Raw genomic sequence first — 26,298 nt, 5'->3', positions numbered from 1 at the left:
TTCAAATATATGTATGTAAAGGCAGTATGGTATGATTCTTTTTAAGCTTACATTTACTGAGTTTATAAAATGCTTTAACACAGGATATCATATGTAATTTTCACAAAGCAGAGCAAATGTTAAGAATGTGAAGTCAAAACAGACTCAAATTTGAATCCCAGTTTCACCACTTAAGGGTTGTGAGACCTGGGGCAAATAATTTGATCTTTCTCAGTCTTGATTTTTCTCAGCTGCAAAATGGAAAATATTAACATACTTGGTAGAATTACTGAGATCTGTTATACTTAAGGCACCTATTACGGTGCTTGGCATGTCATAGACAATATTAATGAATGGTAATTTCAATATATTTCCTAAATATTATAAAACAGTAATGTTCTTTCTCCTAGATTTTGAAGATGCTTAACAGTAACACAGAGAACCCCTATTTGATATGGAACAATTCTACAAGAGCAGAGCTACTTGAATTTCTTGAATCCCAACAAGAAAACATGATTAAAAAAGTATGTTATTGTTTTATAAATTACTTACTCTAATGGAATCTCTGGAAATATAACTTAGTATTGATGAAACAGAAACCCATTATTTCTCTATTGGGTGTTGATCAAGCCTATAGGTTTTGCTACCTAATATTTGGCCCATTTAATAATAGCATTCTTATTATATTTAATATACATTAGGATTTTTTGTTGTGTTTTTAGTTACCATTTACATATAGCTGTCTTCTATTTTAACCAGTTTTTGTGCCCAGAAGCTCTGTTTTAATTGTTCTCTTTAGCCTCTTTTCCCCAGTAAATTAAAATTGCTTTCTGGTATCAAAATTGAATAATTTCTCCTATCCTGCCACCTTCTAGAGGAGAAACTATTAAGCCATGAGAAAAACAAAAGACAGTAAGTAGAATGGGAGATAAGGAGAAGGCCTGGATAACACATACATTAGAGGTTGAGTCTTGATTGTTTAGAAGAAGTTGTGCTTTGGGGTTTGGACTTCATTAAAGAGTAACCATCACTGGGTGTCCTGAATTATTCAAAATTTAGTTTTGAATTCATTTCATGATAGTCACTCAGAGCTCTTCATTGATAGAAGTTTTGAGAATTACAGAGCTAGGGAGAACAAGTCTCAGATTTCTATGTATCATCTATTCTTTTTTTTTTTTAACATCATTATTGGAGTATAATTGCTTTACAATGGTGTGTTAGTTTCTGCTTTATAACAAAGTGAATCAGTTATACATATACATGTTCCCATATCTCTTCCCTCTTGCGTCTCCCACCCTCCCTATCCCACCCCTCCAGGCGGTCACAAAGCACGAAGCTGATCTCCCTGTGCTATGCGGCTGCTTCCCACTAGCTATCTACCTTATGTTTGGTAGTGTATATATGTCCATGCCTCTCTCTCACTTTGTCACAGCTTACCCTTCCCCCTCGCCATATCCTTAAGTCCATTCTCTAGTAGGTCTGCCTTTATTCCTGTCTTACCCCTAGGTTCTTCATGACATTTTTTTTTTCTTAAATTCCATATATATGTGTTAGCATACGGTATTTGTCTTTCTCTTTCTGACTTACTTCACTCTGTATGACAGACTCTAGGTCCATCCACCTCACTACAAATAACTCAATTTTGTTTCTTTTTATGGCTGAGTAATATTCCATTGTATATATGTGCTACATCTTCTTTATCCATTCATCCCATAATGGACACTTAGGTTGCTTCCATCTCCTGGCTATTGTAAATAGAGCTGCAATGAACATTTTGGTACATGACTCTTTTTAAATTATGGTTTTCTCAGGGTATATGCCCAGTAGTGGGATTGCTGGGTCATATGGTAGTTCTATTTGTAGTTTTGGGGTTTTTTTGCGGTACGCGGGCCTCTCACTGCTGTGGCCTCTCCTGCTGCGGAGCACAGGTTCCGGACGCACAGGCCCAGTGGCCATGGCTCACGGGCCTAGCCACCCCACGGCATGCAGGATCTTCCCGGACCGGGGCACGAACCCGTGTCCCCTGCATCGGCAGGCGGACTCTCAACCACTGCGCCACCAGGGAAGCTATTTGTAGTTTTTTAAGGAACCTCCATACTGATCTCCATAGTGGCTGTACCAATTCACATTCCCACCAGCAGTGCTAGAGTGTTCCCTTTTCTCCACACACTCTCCAGCATTTATTGTTTCTAGATTTTTTGATAATGGCCATTCTGACTGGTGTGAGATGATATCTCATTGTAGTTTTGATTTGCATTTCTCTAATGATTAATGATGTTGAGCATTCTTTCATGTGTTTGTTGGCAATCTGTATATCTTCTTTGGAGAAATGTCTGTTTAGGTCTTCTGCCCATTTTCGGATTTGTTTGTTTGTTTTTTTGTTATTGAGCCTCATGAGCTGCTTGTTAATTTTGGAGATTAATCCTTTGTCAGTTGCTTCATTTGCAAATATTTTCTCCCATTCTGAGGGTTGTCTTTTGCTCTTGTTTATCGTTTCCTTTGCTGTGCAAAAGCTTTTAAGTTTCATTAGGTCCCATTTGTTTATTTTTGTTTTTATTTCCATTTCTCTAGAGGTGGGTCAAAAAGGATCTTGCTGTGATTTATGTCATAGAGTGTTCTGCCTATGTTTTCCTCTAAGAGTTTTATAGTATCTGGCCTTACATTTAGGTCTTTAATCCATTTTGAGCTTATTTTTGTGTATGGTGTTAAGGAGTGTTTTAACCTCATACTTTTACATGTACAAGTCCAGTTTTCCCAGCACCACTTATTGAAGAGGCTGTCCTTTCTCCACTGTACATTCCGCCTCCTTTATCAAAGATAAGGTGACCATATGTGCGTGGGTTTATCTCTGGGCTGTCTATCCTGTTCCATTGATCTGTCTTTCCGTTTTTATGCCAGTACCATACTGTCTTGATTACTGTAGCTTTGTAGTATAGTCTGAAGTCAGGGAGCCTGATTCCTCCAGCTGCATTTTTCGTTCTCAAGATTGCTTTGGCTATTCGGGGTCTTTTGTGTTTCCACACAAATTGTGAAATTGTTTGTTCTAGTTCTGTGAAAAATGCCAGTGGTAGTTTGATAGGGATTGCATTGAATCTGTAGATTACTTTGGGTAGTACAGTCATTTTCACAATTGGATTCTTCCAATCCAAGAACATGGTATATCTCTCCAACTGTTTGTATCATCTTTAACTTCTTTCATCAGTGTTTTATAATTTTCTGCATACAGCTCTTTTGTCTCCTTTAGGTAGGTTTATTCCTAGGTATTTTATTCTTTTGGTTGCAGTGGTAAATGGGAGTGTTTTCTTGCTTTCACGTTCAGATTTTTCATCATTAGTGTATAGGAATGCCAGAGATTTCTGTGCATTGATTTTGTATCCTGCTACTTTACCAAATTCATTGATTAGGTCTAGTTGGTCTCTGGTAGCATCTTTAGGATTCTCTATGTGTAGTATCATGTCATCTGCAAACAGTGACAGCTTTACTTCTTCTTTTCCAATTTGGATTCCTTTTATTTCCTTTTCTTCTCTGATTGCTCTGGCTAAAACTTCCAAAACTATGTTGAATAAGCATGGTGAGATTGGGCAACCTGGTCTTGTTCCTGATCTTAGTGGAAATGTTTTCAGTTTTTCACCATTGAGGACGATGTTGGCTGTGGGTTTGTCATATATGCCCTTTATTATGTTGAGGAAAGTTCCCTCTATGCCTACTTTCTTCAGGGTTTTTATCATAAGTGGGTGTTGAATTTTGTCAAAAGCTTTCTCTGCATCTATTGAGATCATATGGTTTTTCTCCTTCATTTTGTTAATATGGTGTATCATGTTGATTGATTTGTGTATATTGAAGAATCCTTGCATTCCTGGAATAAACCCCACTTGATCATGGTGTATGATCTTTTTAATGTGCTGTTGGATTCTGTTTGCTAGTATTTTGTTGAGGATTTTTGCATCTATGTTCATCAGTTATATTTGGCCTGTAGTTTTCTTTCATTGTGACATCCTTGTCTGGTTTTCGTATCAGGGTGATGGTGGCCTCGTAGAATGAGTTTGGGAGTGTTCCTCCCTCTGCTATATTTTGGAAGAGTTTGAGAAGGATAGGTGTTAGCTCTTCTCTAAATGTTTGATAGAATTCGCCTGTGAAGCCACCTGGTCCTGGGCTTTTGTTTGTTGGAAGATTTTTAATCACAGTTTCAATTTCAGTGCTTGTGATTGGTCTGTTCATATTTTCTATTTCTTCCTGATTCAGTCTTGGCAGGTTGAGCATTTCTAAGAATTTGTCCATGTCTTCCAGGTTGTCCATTTTATTGGCATACAGTTGCTTGTAGTAATCTCTCATGATCTTTTGTATTTCTGCAGTGTCAGTTGTTACTTCTCCTTTTTCATTTCTAATTCTATTGATTTGAGTCTTCTCCCTTTTTTTGTTGATGAGTCTGGCTACTGGTTTATCAATTTTGTTTATCTTCTCAAAGAACCAGCTTTGAGTTTTATTGATCTTTGCTATCGTTTCTTTCATTTCTTTTTCATTAATTTCTGATCTGATCTTTATGATTTCTTTCCTTCTGCTAACTTTGGGGTGTTTTCGTTCTTCTTTCTCCAATTGCTTTAGGTGCAAGGTTAGATTGTTTATTCGAGATATTTCCTGTTTCTTAAGGTAGGATTGTATTGCTATAAACTTCCCCCTTAGAACTGCTTTTGCTGCATCCCATAGGTTTTGGGTCATCGTGTCTCCATTGTCATTTGTTTCTAGGTATTTTTTGATTTCCTCTTTGATTTCTTCACTGATCAGTTCGTTATTAAGTAGTGTATTGTTTAGCCTCCTTGTGTTTGTATTTTTTACAGATCTTTTCCTGTAATTGATATCTAGTCTCATAGCGTTATGGTTGGAAAAGATACTTGATACAATTTCAATTTTCTTAAATTTACCAAGGCTTGATTTGCGACCCGAGGTATGATCTGTCTTGAAGAATGTTCCATGAGCACTTGAGAAAAATGTGTATTCTGTTGTTTTTAGATGGAATGTCCTATAAATATCAATTAAGTCCATCTTGTTTAATGTATCATTTAAAGCTTGTGTTTCCTTATTTATTTTCATTTTGGATGATCTGTCCATTGGTGAAAGTGGGGTGTTAAAGTCCCCTACTATGAATGTGTTACTGTCGATTTCCCCTTTTATGGCTGTTAGTATTTGCCTTATGTATTGAGGTGTTCCTATGTTGGGTGCATAAATATTGTTATATCTTCTTCTTGGATTGATCCCTTGATCATTATATAGTGTCCTTCTTTGTCTCTTGTAATAGTCTTTATTTTAAAGTCTGTTTTGTCTGATATGAGAATTGCTACTCCAGCTTTCTTTTGATTTCCATTTGCACGGAATATCTTTTTCCATCCCCTCACTTTCAGTCTGTATGTGTCTCTAGGTCTGAAGTGGGTCTCTTGTAGACAGCATATATATGGGTCTTGTTCTTGTATCCATTCAGCCAGTCTGTGTCTTTTGGTGGGAGCATTTAATCCATTTACATTTAAGGAAATTATCAATATGTATTTTCCTATTATCATTTTCTTAATTGTTTTGGGTTTGTTATTGTAGGTCTTCTCCTTCTCTTGTGTTTCTTGCCTCGAGAAGTTCCTTTAGCATTTGTTGTAAAGCTGGTTTGGTGGTGCTGAACTCTCTCAGCTTTTGCTTGTCTGTAAAGGTTTTAATTTCTCCATCAAATCTGAATGAGATCCTTGCTGGGTAAAGTAATCTTGGTTGTAGGTTTTTCTCCTTCTTCACTTTAAATATGTCCTGCCAGTCCCTTCTGGCTTGCAGAGTTTCGCTGAAGGATCAGCTGTTAACCTTATGGGGATTCCCTTGTGTGTTATTTGTTGTTTTCCCCTTGCTTCTTTTAATATGTTTTCTTTGTATTTAATTTTTGATAGTTTGATTAATCTGTGTCTTGGCGTGTTTCTCCTTGGATTTATCCTGTATGGGACTTTCTGTGCTTCCTGGACTTGATTAACTGTTTCCTTTCCCATATTAGGGAAGTTTTCAACTATAATCTCGTCAAATATTTTCTCAGTCCCTTTCTTTTTCTCTTCTTCTTCTGGAACCCCTATAATTCGAATGTTGGTGCATTTAATGTTGTCCCAGAGGTCTCTGAGACTGTCCTCAGTTCTTTTCATTCTTTTTTCTTTATTCTGCTCTGCAGTAGTTATTTCCACTATTTTATCTTCCAGGTCACTCATCCGTTCTTCTGCCTCAGCTATTCTGCTATTGATCCCATCTAGAGTATTTTTAATTTCATTTATTGTGTTGTTCATCGTTGCTTGTTTCATCTTTAGTTCTTCTAATTCCTTGTTAAATATGTCTTGCATTTTCTCTATTCTGTTTCCAGGATTTTGGATCATCTTTGCTATCCTTATTCTGAATTCTTTTTCAGGTAGACTGCCTATTTCCTCTTCATTTGTTAGGTGTGGTGGGTTTTTATCTTGCTTCTTCATCTGCTGTGTGTTCTTCTGTCTTCTCATTTTGCTTATCTTACTGTGTTTCCGGTCTCCTTTTTTGCAGGCTGCAGGTTCATAGTTCCCGTTGTTTTTGGTATCTGTCCCCAGTGGCTAAAGTTGGTTCAGTGTGTTGTGTAGGCTTCCTCGTGGAGGGGACTAGTTTCCATGTTCTGGTGGATGAGGCTGGATCTTGTCTTTCTGTTGGGCAGGTCCACTCCTGGTGGTGTGTTTTGGGGTGTTCGTGGCCTTATTATGGTTTTAGGCAGCCTCTCTGCTAATGGGTCCATTTGTGTTCCTGTCTTGCTAGTTGTTTGGCATAGTGTGTCCAGCACTGTAGCTTGCTGGTCGTTGAGTGAAGCTGGGTGTTGTTGTTGAGATGGAGATCTCTGGGTGATTTTCGCAGTTTGATATTACAAGGAGCTGGGAGGTCTCTTGTGGACCAGTGTCCTGAAGTTGGCTCTCCCACGTCCGAGGCACAGAACTGACTCCTGGCTGCAGCACCAAGAGCCTTTCATCCACACAGCTCAGAATAAAAGGGGGAAAAAGTAAGTAAGTAAGTAAGTAAAAAGAAAGAAAGAAAGAAAAGAAAGAAAGAATGAAAGGAAGAAGATAAAATAAAGTAAGATAAAACAAAAGTTATTAAAATAAAAAATAATTATTAAGAAAAAAAAATTTTTTTAATTAAAAAAAAAAATGGGCGGACAGATCCCTAGGACAAATGGTGAAAGCAAAGCTATACAGACCGAATCTCACACAGAAGCATACACATACACACTCACAAAAAGAGGAAAAGGGGAAAAAATAATATGTCTTGCTCTCAAAGTCCACCTCCTCAATTTGGGATGATTCGTTGTCTATTCAGGTATTCTACCGATGCAGGGTACATCAGGTTTATTTTGGAGATTTAATCCACTGCTCCTGAGGCTGCTGGGGGAAATATCCCTTTCTCTTCTTTGTTCGCACAGCTCCTGGGGTTCAGCTTTGGATTTGGCCCCGCCTCTGCGTGTAGGTCGTCAGAGGGCGTCTGTTGTTCGCTCAGACAGGATGAGGTTAAAGGAGCAGCTGATTCGGGGGCTCTGGCTCACTCCGGCCTGGGGGAGGGGGGGTTACGGATGCGGGGTGAGTCTTTGGCGGCAGAGGCCAGTGGGATGTTGCACCAGCCTGAGGCTCGCCGTGCGTTCTCCCGGGGAAGTTGTCCCTGGATCACGGGACCCTGGCAGTGGCAGGCTGCACAGGCTCCCGGGAGGAGAGGTGTGGATAGTGACCTGTGCTCGCACACAGGCTTCTTGGTGGAGGCAGCAGCGGCCTTAGCGTCTCATGCCTGGCTCTGGGGTCTGCGCTGATAGCCACGGCTCGTGCCCTTCTCTGGAGCTCCTTTAAGCAGCTCTCTTAATTCCCTCTCCTCACTCACCAGGAAACAAAGAGGGAAGGAAAAGTCTCTTGCCTCTTCGGCAGCTCCAGACTTTTTCCCGAACTCCCTTCCTGGCTAGTCGTGGTGCACTAACCCCTTCAGGCTGTGTTCACGCCGCCAACCCCAGTCCTCTCCCTGTGCTCCGACCAAAGCCCGAGCCTCAGCTCGCAGCCCTGCCCTCCCCGGCGGGTGAGCAGACAAGCCTCTTGGGCTGGTGAGTGCCGGTCGGCACCGATCCTCTGTGCGGGAATCTTTCCGCTTTGCCCTCCGCACCCTTCTTGCTGTGCTCTCCTCTGCGTTTCCGAAGCTCCCCCAGCCCCCGCCACCCGCACTCCCCACCCGCGAAGGGGCTTGCTAGTGTGTGGAAACCTTTCCTCCTTCACAGCTCTCTCCCACGGGTGCAGGTCCCATCCCTATTCTTTTGTCTCTGTTTATTTTTTCTTTTGCCCTACCCAGGTATGTGGGGAGTCTTGCCTTTTGGGAGGTCTGAGGTCTTCTGCCAGCGTTCAGTAGGTGTTCTATAGGAGCAGTTCCACGTGTAAATGTATTTCTGATGTATCTAGTTTCAAGGTTTTCTAATAATTTCAAGGATACAAATAATCATGAGGCACAAGCAAAGCAGGGGGAGGTCCTGGGTCACCAGTGCAGCTCCTGTAGTGCTTTCTTGCAATCTTCTCTTCACAAAGACAGATCCACGCAAAATGGAATGATAACCCTCGAGCCCACAGATGGAGACGAGGGGTCTTTGAAGGCGATTCTAAGGCAGCTTCGCATGGAGCAGCATAAGTCGGGATCCTGTAAAGTGTTGTCTCCCTGAGTCACCAGGGAAACCACAGACTTAATCTTGTCACCCTCAAAGACCTGCAGTGGGATGACCTCCACATCTTTGCCATGTCTGACAGCCTGCTAGTGTTGGAGGGTCTGCTGCAGAGGTGGGGGTGGCTGTGGCTCACCGTGGGGGCCTCATCTATTCTTTTACCAGGAGAGAACATCATTCTCTCTTCATTTATTAGCCCTTTACAACTTACTATACACTTTTACATATTATTTTAGTCCAACCTAAATTTTGAGTGATTTCCACCTAAATCTTCTTGGGGCTATTTTTTTCCCATTCCTCTTTCCTATCTTTTTCTTTGTCCTTAAATGGAAATTCTTCTTGATTTGTCAACCCCTCTACTATTACCTTGCCTTTTTATTCAGAGACCCTGTTTTCCAGCACTTTTCACTTAATGTATTACTTTTTAAAACCAGTCCAAATGTGTTCATTTCTTAGCTCTATCACCCTGTATCTGACTGGGCCAAATGTTTGCTGAGCGGATAGAGAAGAGCCACGTGTCATACTTGCTTATGAACACTTCATTGGCTGACCTCAGTGATCTTTTGAAATATTAAAATGAGTTACAATTTTGATCTTTGGATTAAGAAATAACGTAATTCTATGCCTTTTCCAGAGTCTATATTACTGATTACAAACATTAAAATTGCATTGAGTGCTGTGATGTGTATCCCACCACATTTTTCCCTCTGGAAAATGAATGGATCTTTCAAGTTATTTATCTGCTAAGTTATTAAACTCTGAATATGGATAGATTAATAAACCAGACACTAATGATTCCAATTTACCTCTAACAATCTGTTTTCTTTTTTAAAAAGGGTGACTGTGACAAAACCTATGGATCAGAATTTGTCTACAGTGATCATGCCAAAGAACTTATTGTAGGGGAGATTTTTGTTAGGGTCTATAATGAAGTCCCTACTTTCCCACTCGAGGTAAGCTCTCTATTTTAAATTTTGTCTGACACCTTTGATCATTTGTTATTGAAAGCTACTAGTTTATTCACATTGAATACATTGAAATAATACCTGTTTTTTGCCAAATGCTTTATACTAACTTGGGTATGTGATGGGGTGACCATTGATAACTTATGATCCTCTTTATTTTGAATGTTAAAGAATTTAATTTTGTGGATTCATGAATAAGAATTTATTCCTTTCCCAGCTGTTTCTGATATTTTATGCATAATGCTACCCCACTGTACCATGTATATATGCCTTCAGCTTTACTGTTCTCTCATGGAAGTGTAAGGCCATTTACTTACTCATTCCATCATGTTGAATATCAGACCACCAGACAGTAGTCCGTCTCTGTCCCATTTTTAGAAGAAAATAAGAAAATAGAGGTGGAAAGCAAAGAGAAGTTTTAGAAGATGACTGGGGTCACACCAGGTCATCTCTTGTGATGATCCCAAATCACTTCTGGAAGCAAATGATCTTCTTTTCCTTCCGTAGTGCTTGGAAATCATGTAGGAAATTTTTGTTGCAGTTATTTTGGAGGGGTGGCAAAGAGAATTTGTTGGTTGATTGGTTTGTAAGGAAGAAAGAAGTGAGGCTATTTCTCTAAAGCAAAGAGTTTGCTCTTGGAAAAAAAAGAATTTACTAAACTGTAACATTTACTATTACAGAATAATATCTATAAATAGCTGCTAAGCAGAATGAGTTCAGTGATTTGTGAAATGTCTTTGAAAACTGTCTTTTGAATTTATAATCTAAATATATATAATTTTTAAATATAAAACTATAACCAAATTGTAGAAGTTACATATCATACTATCAATACCTTGGTAAAGGGAAGACATACGCATCTCAGAATTATTATACTGAGATACTGATGGGAGTATATCAAATCTCTAATGGATTTGGACAAAAATGTTAAACACTTCCTAATGCAATTGGGTTTTGTCCCCTTTCTCCCCCTTTCCCCACTTAATCCATAGGTATATTCATGTGTATGTATAATTTAATCACTTTCATGGCTTGAAGTATTTTGTTGTTGTTTTCTCTGCTGTGGAGTCTTTGTTATAGGTTATTTCTAAGGGCACACTCGTTTTTAAATATTTTTCCACTCAACTTAGGTTCCAAAAGCATTTGCTGCAAGTCTCTTGGATTATATAGGCTCCCAGGCCCAGTACCTCCACACATTCATGGCTATCACTCATTCTGCAAAAGTGGAGTCAGAGCAACATGGAGACCGCTTGCCAAGAGTGGAAATGGCTTTGGAGGCTCTGAGAAATGTTATAAAATATAATCCAGGTGTGTGACTATACCCTTGATGAATAAGATCCTACAATGGAAGAGCCCAAAAATTCCAGTTCTCAATTTTACCAGGGAAATGCAGGAAAACTTGTACTTGGTTATAATGTTATACTTTGTATAACATTAAGAGGAATTGACCCCATAATATTTTTACCTCTAAAAAGAGAGGTAAAAATGGAAAGAGAGGTCAGGTCACCATGCTTAGAATAATTCGTATCTTTAAGAGCATATGACTTTCAATGAGTTGAAAGGGCAGAGTAGCTTGCTAGTGTAAAATATCACATTGATGACATAAATTGACATACTAAGTATCAATATAAGGGCTTAAATTAGATTTATTTATTAGGTGATCTCATTTTTGTGTCTTCTGGTCCCTAACACAATGCCATGTTTTTGAAAAACTGCCTGAAGTTTTTGGTGTATAAAAACTGAAATAGTAAAGTGAGAATTGTCACTTTTAAAACATCTTTAAGAAGGACATTTCCAAGAACATTATCACTCTTGCCTGACTTCAGGGAGATGGATGGGTGAAAATCTGAAAGCTTCTTCCAATTCTAACTTTGATAACAAGTATAGAATATAAAACCTAAAACAATATATATTCAGTTTAAGTTACATGAAGACCTCAAATCTTTTTTATTAACACTTAATATTATCTTTCATGTACTTCTTTGCTCTTTTCACTATCTATTACAGTAATACATTATTCAAATAAAATAACCAACAATAATTAAATATTTAAGAAAATAAGTCATTCCCATGGTATATATACATGGGGATGTTTTTAAAGGCAGTATTATAAAATCTGAAGAAAACTTCATTTCTTATTGTTTGGAGTTGACATATTAGATACAAAGGAATTGCAGTAAAGCTGGCTATTGATTTGGCACCTTCTTGTTTATAATGTAGTTCTCAAGTGGCAGGGTTCTAACTCAGTCTTAATTAAAAGCCAGATGATGTCACACTCTCCCCAAATGTAATTAGGCTGACTCTAATTACTGTAGCTCTACAGTCTTGAGGTAAAGAGTAAAAATACCACCTTACACTTAATTTTTGAGTTGTATTTGGATTGTGTGTTTGATAAATTTCTTGTTTTTAGCCTGTGGGTTAACTAGGGGTGGGGATGGAAAAGACGACAAAACAAACCTAAGATAGTCTAATATCATTTAACTTCTTAAGATTTACTGCTCCTTGTGATACTTCACTCACCTTGTGTCACAAATGTTAAGAAAAGTTTACCAGAGACTTATAATTGACAGTAAACAAAATGTATATCAGTTTCCTAAAGGTGGATAATTTAGAACATCTCTTGGAAATAAAAATTAAACATTTTATTTTTACTTCCTAGGCTCTGAAAGTGAATGCATTGGGCACTTTAAGTTAATATTTTCTCTTCTTCGAGTCCATGGAGCTGGTCAAGTCCAGCAGTTGGCTTTAGAGGTAAAAGAATTTTGTACTAAAGCATGTTGTCTTTCCTACAACTTACTATACATGGTTTGATCCTTGATTAATCATCATCTAAAGTTGAATGGAAGTTTGCATATGGTTTTTTTCATTTTTCCTATTAAGCCAAGTGAATATGTTTTTAAAATTTGAATTAATATGCTCATTTTGAAGAGCAAGTATTGTACAGTGTTCAAGGTACTTTCCCTCTGTGGTCATCGTCTGTCATGCATTAGAACTTGGGATGCATTTGTACAGTGTCATGTGGCGTGAGTTAAAGAATGGGCTTTACTTGGGAAGCTTGGAAGCCACAGATCAACAAGAAAAGGAGGCAGGATTTCCCAGATCTCTCAGTGTCCCCACAGAGAGACATGTTGAGACCAGGGCACTGTGCTGGCTGCACACTGTGGGTTTGTGTTCCCTCCCCCTAAGTTGCTCTCCCTTCTTATGGTCTGGTACAAAAGCAATCTTTCCAGTGAGGGTGACAGACAGACACCTGGTATGTTACGCTGTTTACAGGAGCTGTCTAGGAAAGGCAGCTGCCCAGAACCTGTGGGCCTTGATGGTCCAAGAGTGGTTGGAGGCCCCTCCTTCAGGAGAATGAAATCATTGGTCCCACAGGAAGCTGTTTGGGTGGAGCCTTTTCCTCTGGGAGAAGCAGGAAGACCCTGGTCACAGGGGGCTCCTTGTCCAGGCAACCCAGAGTGAGCTCCCAGGGTCTTTTTTCAGATGATCCTGCCTATTATAACACACGATTTATTATGAAGAACACCAAATTCAACACTGTGGTAACAGTTTAATGAGTACTTTATGAATGATTAAGTGTTCTTAGATTGCAGTTTGGTTTAAAAAAGATGTTTAATAAAATAATAAATGTTAAATTGTTCAAAAACCTTAACAAGCATGTTCTTTAAATTGAAAAGCATGCTTCTCCACTTAATTCCTTCAAGTATCTTGTAACTCTTTAAATAAGCATTATTAAATCTAGGATATTTTGCTTTGAGATGCTGACCACATAGTTCAAGTTAAGTGACATTGATCTTTAGATCAATGTATATAATAAGTTAGACTTAAAAGGTCATCCTCCTTGAAAGAAAAACATGCATATTTCTGTATAATGGAAAGATAGACCTAATCTGTTGTGCTGGGCACTGAAGACATTTACTTTCTCCCTCTAAAAGAAAAAGTCCCAGTAGTAAAGATGATTATCTTCCTAATCACTTGCCACCCCAAATCTACAATTGGAAAGCACTACAGTGTACACCATAGTTCTAGAGCATGAACTGGTGTAGAATTGAAGCCTTCTTATAAGCCTCAAGATTGTGAATGGGTGCTAAAATATTTGTTTAGATGATTATATTTAATTCTTACCTCTAAATTAATAGAAGGCTAATGTATATAATATATGCATTAGCATTAACATTTTTTATTCTCAAAAGAACAGGCCAATCTTTTAAAATTAAACCCTTGCCTAAAAATTAAATATATTGTCCTCCAAACATTTTTCTCACTTTGGTAAAGCCTTTAAGTTTATTTAGGTCTGACTAATTTGACTTAATTTGTTTAGGTCCAAAATTATTTCCAGAACTCTTAACATCCTATTTATTAATTTTCAGGTTGTGAATATAGTGACGTCTAACCAAGACTGTGTCAACAATATTGCTGAATCAATGGTTTTGTCCAATTTATTGGCTCTTCTACATTCTTTGCCATCAAGTACGTATATTCACTGGAATTTTTGAAACAACAGTACAGTCAACCCATTGAGGGGAGCAGTTACACAGATGATACAAAACCTCTGACACAGTGTTATCTGTGTTTTGTTTTGGAATATTTTAAGTGGTATTCTTTTTTTTTTTTTTTGTGGTACGTGGGCCTCTCACCGTTGTGGCCTCTCCCGTTGCGGAGCACAGGCTCCGGATACGCAGGCTCAGCGGCCATGGGTCATGGGCCCAGCCACTCTGCGGCATGTGGGATCCTCCCGGACTGGGGCATGAACCTGTGTCCCCTGCATCAGCAGGCGGACTCTCAACCACTGCACCACCAGGGAAGCCCTAAGTGGTCTTCTTTATATTAGATGTGTCTTTCTAATTATGTTTTTACATAAGTTAATTATTTTGCATTTCTCATATCAAAAGTTGAAAGAGGTAAGAGAGATCGAAAAGCAAAAGGAAAATAATCTAGGATTTTCAATTTGTTGAGTATAAGCTACACGTGAGTAATTGAGAATTGACTAATATTCCATGGTTTATTAAAAAAAAAACACACACACACAGTTGATCTTGGATGATAGGAAAAAATGCTTAAGATAAAAATCACCTTGTGTTAGCTTAAAGTTCAATCCTGCATTATTTGTCCTTTACTGATTTGATGCTGATAGCGACTGTTACCACCAAATGGTATCAGTTTTTTAAAATACACCAACCTGATTTCTTGAATACAGCCTGAAATAATATAGACTCCTTACAAACTGTACAGTCTTCTAGCATAAGTGCTAGGATCAACCTTGAGATTGCTTTTCAAAGGCAATTGGCGATACTAAGTCCAACTTTGCCACTTAACTGTCAGCAGACATTGCTCAGTTGGCTTTGCTAGCCCCTTGGAAGTCATGTTAATCTTGACTTCACACCTGTTCACCTCCTTGAGAGCAGCAACCTGTCGCATTCGTTTTATGCCCCAGTGCCTTGCACGTGTTAGGGTCAGTGAGTTGAGTGGAGTTCAGTTTCCATTGAATATTTTTGTTTTCTTTAATAAACCACGTTTATTAAAATGCTCTTTAAAATGACAACTTTTAAAAGTCATTCACAGATTATTTTTATCATCCCTACAACCTTAGTTGGTTTTTCTTTTTTTTTAGTTTTTAACAGCTTTACGAGGCTTCAAACAATGCAAAATTAAACTGATTGATGAAGTGAAGAATGTTACAGAAGTCATAACTTGAAAGTTGTTTTATATTCATATCGGATTTATATAGTCCAGTCATTATTTTAATCTTACCGGTAAAATAGCTGACATCTAGATATCTCAGCCTACTCTGCTATCATTTATATTTTAGACTAAATTATCTTTAACTGTTTGCTAAGGGACATTAAAAACATAAAATGTTAACTTCCTCTAACCCCTACAAAGACTTGTTTTCCTTTGAAACTATGGTTAGAACAGTGGTAGGTTTTCAATGAAGTACTGTTGCTTCTCTTAAAAATCTGCTTTTGAGTGTTTTTTCTCCTGCCTGTTAACTTAGCTCAGTCTGGCTACCATCCTTTGTTGTTTTAGTCTCAGCCTAATACTTGGCAGCCTTCACCCTCTTTGCCAACTCTTTACTCCTTTGGTCACCTGTCTGTTGTTGCCATTTTGACTTTAGAAAAGTCCAGTAGCTGAGTCTACTTCAATGACAAGGGTGAGAAGTGCACAGACTATGTGCAGAAGGATGCTATTGTGTCTTAGATTGGAACAGTGTCTTGCAACTGCTACTTCCTACTCATTTCTCTAAGATACTAGCACCACATAAAAATTGTAGATCCCTGAATAGAGTGTTCTCAGGGTGTCAGGAGGTGAGAAGATTTTGTTTGCACAGTGAACAGTGAGGTAGCAAGACAGTATGGCATAGTGGTTATGAGTGTGGATTTTGGAAGTCAGACTTCTATAAACTTCTATATACCTCAGTGGTATAGTGAGCTATATCTCTCACTAGCTATGAATCCATGGGTTGGTCAAACTGGGTCTCAGCTTCCTCACTCATGGAGGCCACAATTCCTGTCTTGCTGGTTATTGTGAAGATGTAAGTATAATACCCTGTGTAGAACACCTAGTTCAGTGCCTGGCACTGGTGCCCAGTAAATGTAAGCTAATGTGATGATACATTCTTTGAAATGTCTTTTACTTTGTAGGTCGTCAGCTTGTTCTGGAAACTCTTTATGCTTTGACATCAAGTACAAAAATAATCAAAGAAGCAATGGCAAAAGGTAATGTATGGAGTGCTTTCTCATCCAGTCATGCTCAGTAATGGTGAGGCTTATTTTGAGCTGCTTTGTATAGTCTGATAAACTAGAAGAATGCTTTGAAAGGCTTACAGTTTAAAAAAAAAAACAAACTGCATTGAGTTGAAACAAGGTTGAAAATGAATTCTACTATGATTCTATGATTAGAAAAGTCATTTTTTTTTATTTAGAGTATAAACACTAATTCTTTCTTTCCTTCACAGGAGCTTTGATTTATTTACTAGACATGTTCTGCAATTCAACACATCCACAGGTTCGAGCCCAGACAGCTGAACTTTTTGCTAAAATGACAGCAGATAAACTAATAGGTCCAAAGGTGAGCACAAAATGGGTTCTTAGAAAGAAATTACTAAAGCTCTGTAACTTTGATAACGGATTTCATGAGCGTTACCAGTCTGAGATGGTGAGGAAATAACTTAATGTGAAAGTTGGAAGATCGACATACCTGAAATTATTCCTATATATTACTAGTTAGAGAAAAATTATAGTCGGCGAAGCCTGCACTAGAATTGAGAAGTCTTAAGAGAGTATTTGAATTATGGTGATAAAACTGTTCATCTCCCTTGAAGAAAGAACAAAAGTATATTTAAGTTATGACGGATGATACGTTAGGTTAGACTTTCACACTTCGAGGATTGGCCTGTGGAGGTAGCTTGTGAAGGAGATACACCCCACACCTGTATTAGTTAAAGCCGTATAGCACATGAGTGTAACGGCACCTTTGCTTCCCCTCTCTGCAGGGAGATCTCCCATTAAGAATCTGGAGCTAACAAGATGATCTCTGGAACCATGGTCCAATTTGCAGAGCAGGAACCTGTTAGAACAGCACTTCTAAATAGAATTGCATTCAGACACAGGTGTAATCAAAGTCCCCTTCTTCTGTTATTAAATCAGTTTCACATGAAGTAATGCTCACTGAAGCTAGCCCAGATATGAAATGAAGGCTCCTGAGCCTCCACTTCCAGAGTGTTAGGTTTTACTTTACATCAGTAAAACACATTAGATTCAGTTGTTTTTTTTTCCTTGTCTGATCTCCTGAGAATCTGTCACAGGACCTGGAACAGTTTTACTTTGGGAATATGGTTAATAATCTGTCATCAACAGGGTTGATGGGATAAGGGCGATTGCATTTGGATACCTATAGCAAGGGTCCATAAAATCATGAACACTGATTTTTTAAAAAAAATTTTTGGCCACACCATGCGCGGCATTTGGGATCTCAGTTCCCCGACCAGGGATCTAACCCGTGCCCTCTGCATTGGAAGGCAGAATCTTAATCACTGGACTGCCAGGGAAGTCCATGAATATTGATATTTAATATTGAGTTTTCTTAAAGCTAGAGTTGGGTAGCACATAATTATAATGTCTAATATTACATGTTTTAAATAATGTTTTAGATATTTAAAATAAATATGTACTAGAATTGATTTTTGAGCGCTTCAGTAATTTTTTGACCTTTGAAATACATGAGGGACAGATTTTACCAAGGTGAATATATTTACACTTAAATTTTCTGTATAGGAAAAATACAAGTGTCAGCTCCTTAATTGAATGATTTGCAGCAAGAGATTCTAGAACTGGGGTCAGTAAACTTATTTTCCTTTTTGGTAACAACTTTATTGAGATATAATTGACATGCCATACAAGTCACACATATGAAGTATACAGTTCATTGGTTTGGGCAACAACAATCAATTTTAGAAACATTTTCATCAACCCAGGAAAAAAACCCATTCCCTTTAGCAGTCACTTCCCATTCACCTTCCCCTTAGCACCTGGCAACCACTAACCTACTTTCTGTCTCTATAGATTTGCCTATTCTGAGCATTTCACGTAAATGGAATCATATGTGTCTTCTGTGTCTGGCTTCTGTCACTTAGCATAATGTTTTCAAGATTCCTCCATGTTGTAGCATGTGTCAGTACTTCCTTCCTTTTTATTGCCAAATAATATTCCATTGTATATATATACCACATTTTGTTTTTCCATTTATCATTTGAAAATGGACATGTGGATTATTGCTTTTTGGCTATTCTGCGTGAGGCTACTGTGAACACATGTATACAAGTTTTTGTGTGGATATGTATTTTATTTCCCTGAGAGTAGAATTTCTGGATCATATGGTAACACTATTTTAAACTTTTCAAGGAATTATCAGACTGTTTTCCACAGTGGCTGCACCATTTTACATTCCCACCAGTGATGTGTGAGGATTCTGATTTCTCCACCTCTTCTCTGACACTTGCTATACTGGGTGGGCCAAAAGGTTCATTCAGTTTTTTCCGTAAGATGGCTCTAGTAGCACTTAGCTGTCTTTAACTTCATTCAAAACAATTTTGTTAGATTGAATGTGACAGCTGTCATATCAACGTGCATTTAAAAAAAGACTTAATATTGGTTAATTTTTGTGTAGCCATTTTAATATTGAACATTTTTGGCATATTATGCTTTATTATTTCAAGAAAGGTAAAAATGCAACTGAAACGCACAAAAAGATTTTTGCAGTGTATGGAGAAGGTGCTGTGACTGCTGGAATGTGTCAAAAATGGTTTCAGAAGTTTTGTGCTGGAGATTTCTCGCTGAACGATGCTCCACGGTCAGGTAGACCAGTTGAAGTTGATAGCGATCAAATCGAAACAATAATTGAGAACAATCAATGTTATACCACGCAGGAGATAGCCAACATACTCAAAATATCCAAATCAAGCACTGAAAATCATTTGCACCAGCTTGGTTATGTGAATTGCTTTGATGCTTGGATTCCACATTAAGTTAAGCAAGAAAAGCCTTCTTGGAGCTTCCCTGGTGGCGCAGTGGTTGAGAGTCTGCCTGCCAATGCAGGGGACGTGGGCTCGTGCCCCGGTCCGGGAAGATCCCACATGCCGCGGAGCGGCTGGACCAGTGGGCCATGGCTGCTGGGCCTGCGCGTCCGGAGCCTGTGCTCCACAGCGGGAGAGGCCACAGCAGTGAGAGGCCCGTGTACCGCAAGGAAAGAAAAAAAAAAAGCCCTCTTTACCATATTTTCTCATGCAATTCTCTATTGAAACGTAATGAAAACGTTTCGTTTTTAAAACAAGTTGTGACGGGCAACAAAAAGTGGATACTGTACAACAGTGTGGAATGGAAGAGATTGTGGGGCAAGCAAAATGAACCACCAGCAACCACACCAAAGGCCGGTCTTCATCCAAAGAAGGTGATGTTGTGTATATGGTGGAATTGGAAGGGAGTTCTCTATTATGAGCTCCTTCCAGAAAACCAAACAATTAATTCCAACAAGTACTGCTCCCAGTTAGACCAACTGAAAGCAGTACTCCATGAAAAGCGTCCAGAATTAGTCAACAGAAAACACATAATCTTCCATCAGGATAACGTAAGACCACATGTGTCTTTGACAACCCGGCAAAAACTGTTACAGCTTGGCTGGGAAGTTCTGATTTATCTGCCATATGCACCAGACATTACACCTTAGGGTTTCCATTTATTTCAGTCTTTACAAAGTTCTCTTAATGGAAAAAATTTCATTTCCCTGGAAGACTGAAAAAGGTACCTGGAACAGTTACTTGCTCAAAAAGATAAGTTTTGGGAAGATGGAATTATGAAGTTGCCTGAAAAATGGCAGAAGGTAGTTGAATAAAAGGGTGAATATGTTGTTCGATAAAGTTCTTGGTGAAAATGAAAAATGTGTCTTTTATTTTTACTTAAAAAACCGAAGGCACTTTTTGGCCCACCCAATATATCTTTGTTGAGTATAGTCATCCTAGTGGGTATGAAGTGTTATCTCAGGGTTTTGGTTTGCATTTTCCTGGTGCCTAATGATGTTAAATGTCTTTTCATGTGCTTAAGTGGCCATTTGTACCTCTCTTTTAGAGAAATGTCTGTTCACATCCTTTGCTCATTTTTAAATTGGGTTGTCTTTTTACTATTGAGTTGTAATTGTCCTTTATATATTTTGGATACCAGTCCCTTATCAGATATATGATTTCAAATATTTTCTCCCATTTTGTGGATGTCTTTCCACTTTACTGATGGTGTCTTTTTTTAATTTTGCTGAAGTCCATACTATCTTTGTTGTTGTTGTAGCTTGTGCTTTTAATGTCATATATAAGAAGCCATTATCTAATCCAAGTTTACAAAGATCTATGCCTGTATTTTTTCCCAAGAGTTTTATAGTTTTAACTCTTGTATTTATGTCTTAGATCCATTTGACCCAGAAAAGTGACACACATCCTGTTTTGTGGATGCTCTCTATCATGTAACTGACACTGTTTCCTTTAGTTCATTGGCTGCTAGGAGTTCAGGGCTAAATTTGTAATATATTGCTTGCAATTTTACAGAGCTTTTGATGTTTCCTTTGTGTACTGACTTCCTATTAGTCTCATTCATTCAAGTAAGAATCTGAATGAGTATACTCAGAGTATACACTGAATGAGATATTCATTCAAGTATGTGCTTGTGACAGGGGCTGAAAATACAGCGACAGCAAGACAGACTTGGCCAGGGAAGTTTTCTATGAGATGAGATTTGAACACAGACTTGAATGACACAAAGGAGGGAAAACTATGTGAGGACCTGAGGGAAAAACTTATCTTTCCAACCTTCATTTTCCCTTTGTCCTTATGCCTCAGACTAATTTTCAGTTTGTGTGTATGTGTGTGTTGGATATATTTTTTTAAGCTGTTTTTTAAATCCTTTCTGGAAAAAGGCACAGTATAATGTAAAACATAATATAGCAAAATAAATGCACTAAAAAATACTTGTACGACACAAAGGTAGCATGAGAAAAATTTGTGAGGGTGTGGGGTGTGGGAGGGGTGGAGGGACAGGGCAGCTAAGGGCCTTCTGGGAAGAGGGAACAGCATGTGCAGGGCAGGATCTGGCAGAGTGGTGTGCTCTGGGAACTTCACACACCACTGGTGCTGAATTTCTTAATGTTTCTTAAATTTGAGGAGGAGAGAGGAAATGAACCTGGATAGGTAAGTAGTAGCAGGTCGTAGTGAGTCTTGTTACCTTTGCATAAACCAAGGTTTATCTGTTCTCTCAATCCAGAATTTTTGGATGATAGTTGTGGCCCATATCAGCCATAACACAAATTACAGCAACATTCTATCTTAGAGAAATGTAAAGCAGACCAAATATTGAGATGTTTCCAATAGGTCTTTTTTCTTTCTCAAACCTCCTCATCTAGGTTCGAATTACATTGATGAAATTTCTCCCGAGCGTTTTTATGGATGCCATGAGAGACAACCCTGAAGCTGCCGTCCATATTTTTGAAGGAACTCATGAAAATCCTGAGTTAATTTGGAATGACAGCTCCAGAGATAAAGTGTCCATGACAGTTAGAGAAATGGTGCTCGAGTAAGTCAAGAGACACGCAGTAACTTAGGGCCTTCAGATGGGGTCACCGGGCAGGCAGGCATGCCTCACGTTGTCTGTCACCTCTCTAAGGCTTACTCTACGTGCATGAAAGTGTGTCTTGTGACTGAAGTTTGATGTCCTTTCCCCCTTTTTTTTCCCAAGGCACTTTAAAAATCAGCAAGACAACCCTGATGTAAACTGGAAGGTAAAGTATACTTTTATTCAGAGGAAGGAATTCTACATTTTACTGTAAATTTTTGTTGTTTTTTTAAATTCCTGATGAGTGAGTTTAATGCCAACCTTTTAGATACTTTGTCATTAAGAAACTTAGGTCTTCCCCTTGAAAATAAGGTTTTAAACATAAAAGTAGGAATACTCACTTTCAGAGTAAGTAACTTAATCAAAGGACTTTTTCTGAATTTTGTTAAGAGAAAATAAAACAATAATTTTGATTTGATTATATAATGACTATTTAAGGACTAGTTAATTTCATAACGATTTCTTTAATAGGGTTTTTATTTCTTGCTTAATGTACAACTAATGATGAGTAAGTGACTTGACTATTCTTTCTCTATTTAAAGTTGCCTGAGGATTTTGCTGTGGTGTTTGCAGAAGCAGAAGGTGAACTTGCTGTTGGAGGAGTTTTCTTGAGAATCTTTATTGCACAGCCAGCTTGGGTTCTAAGAAAGCCTAGAGAATTTCTTATTGCACTGCTAGAAAAGTTAACTGAGCTCCTGGAGAAGAACAATCCTCATGTAAGCTTTAGCTGTCAGCCAGACATTTCATATAGTTTGCTAAACACTATTTGCTAAACATGTTGATAGTGTTTCTGTTAAAACACCATCCTCATTGACCATACATTAAGAATTGGCTACCTCTTTCAATGTAGCAGCCACCCTTAAATTCACATATGCCTTGTCAAAAGTGAAACTTCTTGGTAAAAGTTGGAGTTATGTATACTGAGAGGATGCTATTTCTAACAATTATAGTAGCTCTGAAAGGTTTCTTCCGTCCCATTTCCAGTGATTGTATGGTTTTAAGGAGAAACCTAAATGTGCAGTGTAGAAACCTAAATGGAAGTGTGTCCTGCTAGGGCATGTTCTTCACTTAGCTTGCCATAGATGGCAGGAATGACCCTACTTAAAAAAATTGACAGGGGAGTCTTAACTACATGGGTGAACCCTGTACCTATGCTCAAAGCCAAAGGCTAGCAGGAAAGCAGGAGTGAGTAGGAAAGTAGACTTGGTCTTGGCTTGGCAAGTCATAAACCCTGATGTAATATAAGGTTTTGTTATTTGAACTCATATATTGAAAATAATTGAGGTACATAATTAATTAAACAAGCTGGCTATAGAGGTGATTAAGAGCCCGATCTGTGGTGTTAGATGGTCCTGGACCCCAGTACCAGCCCCACCAGTGACTAGCTCTGTGACCTGGAGTAATGCCTCCTGATTCTGCCTCAGTTACCTCATAGAAAGGTAACAGCATCTGCCCCTAAGGCTGAAGTTTTCATGAGTTTTGATAAATGTGGAGTACTTAGTATAATGTCAAGTACTTAGAAATCATTAGTTACTATCATTAGCTTTGCAAGACTTCAAAAAAAATTAACATTACGTTAGATATTTACATATGTCTCTTTCTATAGTCACATTTTCTCTTTACTAGGATTTTTACTACATATATAGTTTGCTTAAAAAATGAAATCCTCAGAAAGGAGAAACTTGGAAACAGAAAAACGTATAACATTTTCCTTCTACATTGCTTTCTTTTTCGGTGCATCCCAGCTTCCATGTTTATTTAAGACATGTTATGTTATGGATATGTATGTTTGCATATAATGGTATAAGCTACAGGTTTTTGCAATCCATTTTCCACAATAGAAAGTGCATTATGGCAGCCAGACATGTTAATTAGTAGGATTTTTAATAGAACTGGGGAAAACATTTTCGCTAGTTTTTCATTCTCCTGAATTATTGATGTTCTTTGATATTGGCATTTCTGTAACATTATCTGAAAATTTCTAGTAATATCTTTTGAGAGGTGATTTCTTAATAGACATCTCTTTTATCTGCAGTAGAAATGAGATGTGGAATAGAAATGCCCAGAGAAAGGCTGCTTAGATTAATGTATCACATTCTTAAAGTCTTTTAAATTCATGCCTTTGTCAAGATGGGGAAGTTTGTTGTTCTTTTAGGATTTAGGGATCACTTTTAAGTATCAGCACTTAGAACTTGTGGGCCCTTAGTAACACCAAATAATTACCAAGGATGTTTAGGACTTCATCAGTATTTTACAGTTTGCTTGTTTGTTTGTTTTATACCCTCTCCAGGGAGAAACTCTGGAAACTTTGACAATGGCAACAGTATGCCTCTTCAATGCACAGCCTCAGCTGGCTGATCAGGTCCCACCATTGGGCCATCTTCCCAAAGTTATCCAGGCGATGAATCATAGGAACAATGCCATTCCTAAGAGTGCCATTCGAGTTATTCATGCCCTGTCTGAAAACGAGGTATTGATGAATCCATTTAGTAGCTTATAGTTCTAGAATTTATCTGTGCTCCCTCTTCCTGACTAATGTACATTGAAGTATAAATCCCTTTCCTACCATGTGCCTTAATCCATACGAGCCTCATGGTATTGTAACAATTCTTAAACTGGTTTAAATGATCTGATTAATAGGAGACTGAATTTGACTTAGTTCATTATTAAACTTGAGCTGAAGGGACTTCCCTGGTGGTCCAGTGGTTAAGACTTGGCGCTTCCACTGCAGGGAACATGGGTTCAATCCCTGGTCGGGGAACTAAGGGATTTTCGGCGTGGCGCGGCCCAAAAGAAAAAAAAAACTTGAACTGAATGTAGGTTTTTCATATATTATTGTGGTATTTACCTTGTTACATAAAATATTGCTAGTCTACAAGTAACCTTCTCTTTTTGGGCACTTAGCTGTGTGTTCGAGCCATGGCATCTTTGGAGACAATTGGCCCACTGATAAATGGAATGAAAAAGAGACCAGATACTGTTGGTCTAGCCTGTGAAGCAATTAACCGAATGTTTCAGAAGGAGCAGAGTGAATTAGTGGCACAAGTAAGTGACTTTCTAGATTTCTATTTTAGGGAAGGCAACATACCAAACAAATAGATTTTCACTTACTTAGCACTGATTTTGGTTTCCCTGACTTGGCAGAGAGGTAACTTGTGAATTTGTGCATGTGTAATTTTATATTTTATACACACACACACACACACACACACACAGGCACATGTATATATACACACAGAAAAGGTGGGCCAGCTACCCAAAATCCTACCAATATCAAAGTACTTTTGTGATGTCTGAATTTTAAATTTTGGTTATTTACTAAGCATTTATCCTTAACTTGCTTTGTAAAATTTATTTTATCCTTTTTGGAAAGATTCATTCTGTTTATTCATTCCTTTGTTTCTTTTAAGTCATGTTCAAAAAACATGCCAATGTTTTTATAGTCCTTTTCAAAGAGACTACCCATCTAATGAAAAGAAGACTTAGTGGGTACCAATGTTGCAGACATCAAGGGAACAAAAAAACATATAATAAATTTAGAAGCCATTGAGAAAGTGATCTTTCTAAAATACAACTCTTAAAAGTGTAACTCATTCTTCACTTAAAAATCCTTCAGTGGTTTACCATTACCTGCCAGATGACAAAGTGACATTTGACATCCTTAGCCTGAATACAAGGCCCTTGCATCCTTATTATCTGGCCCTCCTATTTCCCAGCCCCTTTTCCTCTCACATCTTCTCTCCCCATCCACCCCCACTTCCATCTCTGTTCCTTGTTCAGTCAGGTTAGAAGTACTGAGTACATTTCAAGGAGGTAATTGGATGCTCTGAGGTTCAAACTTATAATTGGCTAGGAGGGTTGTTGTATTGGAAAGAACATGAGTTAGTTCTACCACTTGATGGCTCTGTGACCTCAGGCATGATATTTACCCTTACAGTACTCAGATTACTCATCTGTAAAATAAAGTTATGACTTCTCACAGGGTTGTTCCAAGAATAATATCTGTAAAAAAGAGGTAGACTGACTTAGTTACTTCCACCTCTTTCCTTTGAATCTCAGAGTGGGCAGTGAAAATTGTGTGGTAGCAGAGTATTACTTAGCTTTTATTAGGCTGATAGAAAATGTATGGTGAATGCAAAGGTTGATGTTTTAAGAAAATGTGAAAACTAATATACTGCCAATATTGTTGCCCATCAGTACATGTCCTTAGAGGAAGCAGACCAGTATACTCGCTGAAGCTCAGGTTCTGTACTTTATAGGTCCAGACACAGATTCCATTACTATCTCGCTCTGTGACTGTCAACGTGTTTTACCCTCCATGCGTTGATTTTTCCATCGGCAATATTATAGTTATGCCTACATCATTAGGTGTTGGGAGGATTAAGTAAAATAATCAGCATATAGCATTTAAAATAGTTGATGGAACAGAATAAAATCTCATTAAGTAAAAATGTCATTATTATTAGATACCCTCACCCCCAAAATTCTGCATCTGGCATTA

The 26,298-nt window shown here is 38.1% G+C and overlaps 1 protein-coding gene across 5 annotated transcripts in view; it reads left to right on the top strand.

The window, feature by feature from the left end:
* The window catches only part of DNAJC13 (DnaJ heat shock protein family (Hsp40) member C13), a 122,341-nt gene that overhangs the window by 86,612 nt on the left and 9,431 nt on the right, over positions 1-26,298 (top strand). For all 5 annotated transcript variants that reach the window (XR_009563829.1, XM_060298609.1, XM_060298610.1 and 2 more), the window contains 12 exons: positions 390-503; positions 9,523-9,639; positions 10,782-10,959; positions 12,311-12,402; positions 14,022-14,121; positions 16,293-16,367; positions 16,607-16,719; positions 21,589-21,758; positions 21,921-21,963; positions 22,340-22,513; positions 24,088-24,267; positions 24,702-24,842. Coding sequence is in view for 4 of the 5 variants with exons in the window: in XM_060298609.1 (XP_060154592.1) it covers positions 390-503; positions 9,523-9,639; positions 10,782-10,959; positions 12,311-12,402; positions 14,022-14,121; positions 16,293-16,367; positions 16,607-16,719; positions 21,589-21,758; positions 21,921-21,963; positions 22,340-22,513; positions 24,088-24,267; positions 24,702-24,842 (1,497 nt within the window). In the remaining variant the exon portion in view is untranslated. The remainder of the gene's footprint in view (positions 1-389; positions 504-9,522; positions 9,640-10,781; positions 10,960-12,310; positions 12,403-14,021; positions 14,122-16,292; positions 16,368-16,606; positions 16,720-21,588; positions 21,759-21,920; positions 21,964-22,339; positions 22,514-24,087; positions 24,268-24,701; positions 24,843-26,298) is intronic.

The sequence above is a fragment of the Globicephala melas genome, chromosome 4, assembly GCF_963455315.2.
Source record: "Globicephala melas chromosome 4, mGloMel1.2, whole genome shotgun sequence".
Lineage (NCBI taxonomy): Eukaryota > Metazoa > Chordata > Mammalia > Artiodactyla > Delphinidae > Globicephala > Globicephala melas.
This window is presented reverse-complemented; position numbering and strand designations above follow the sequence as displayed.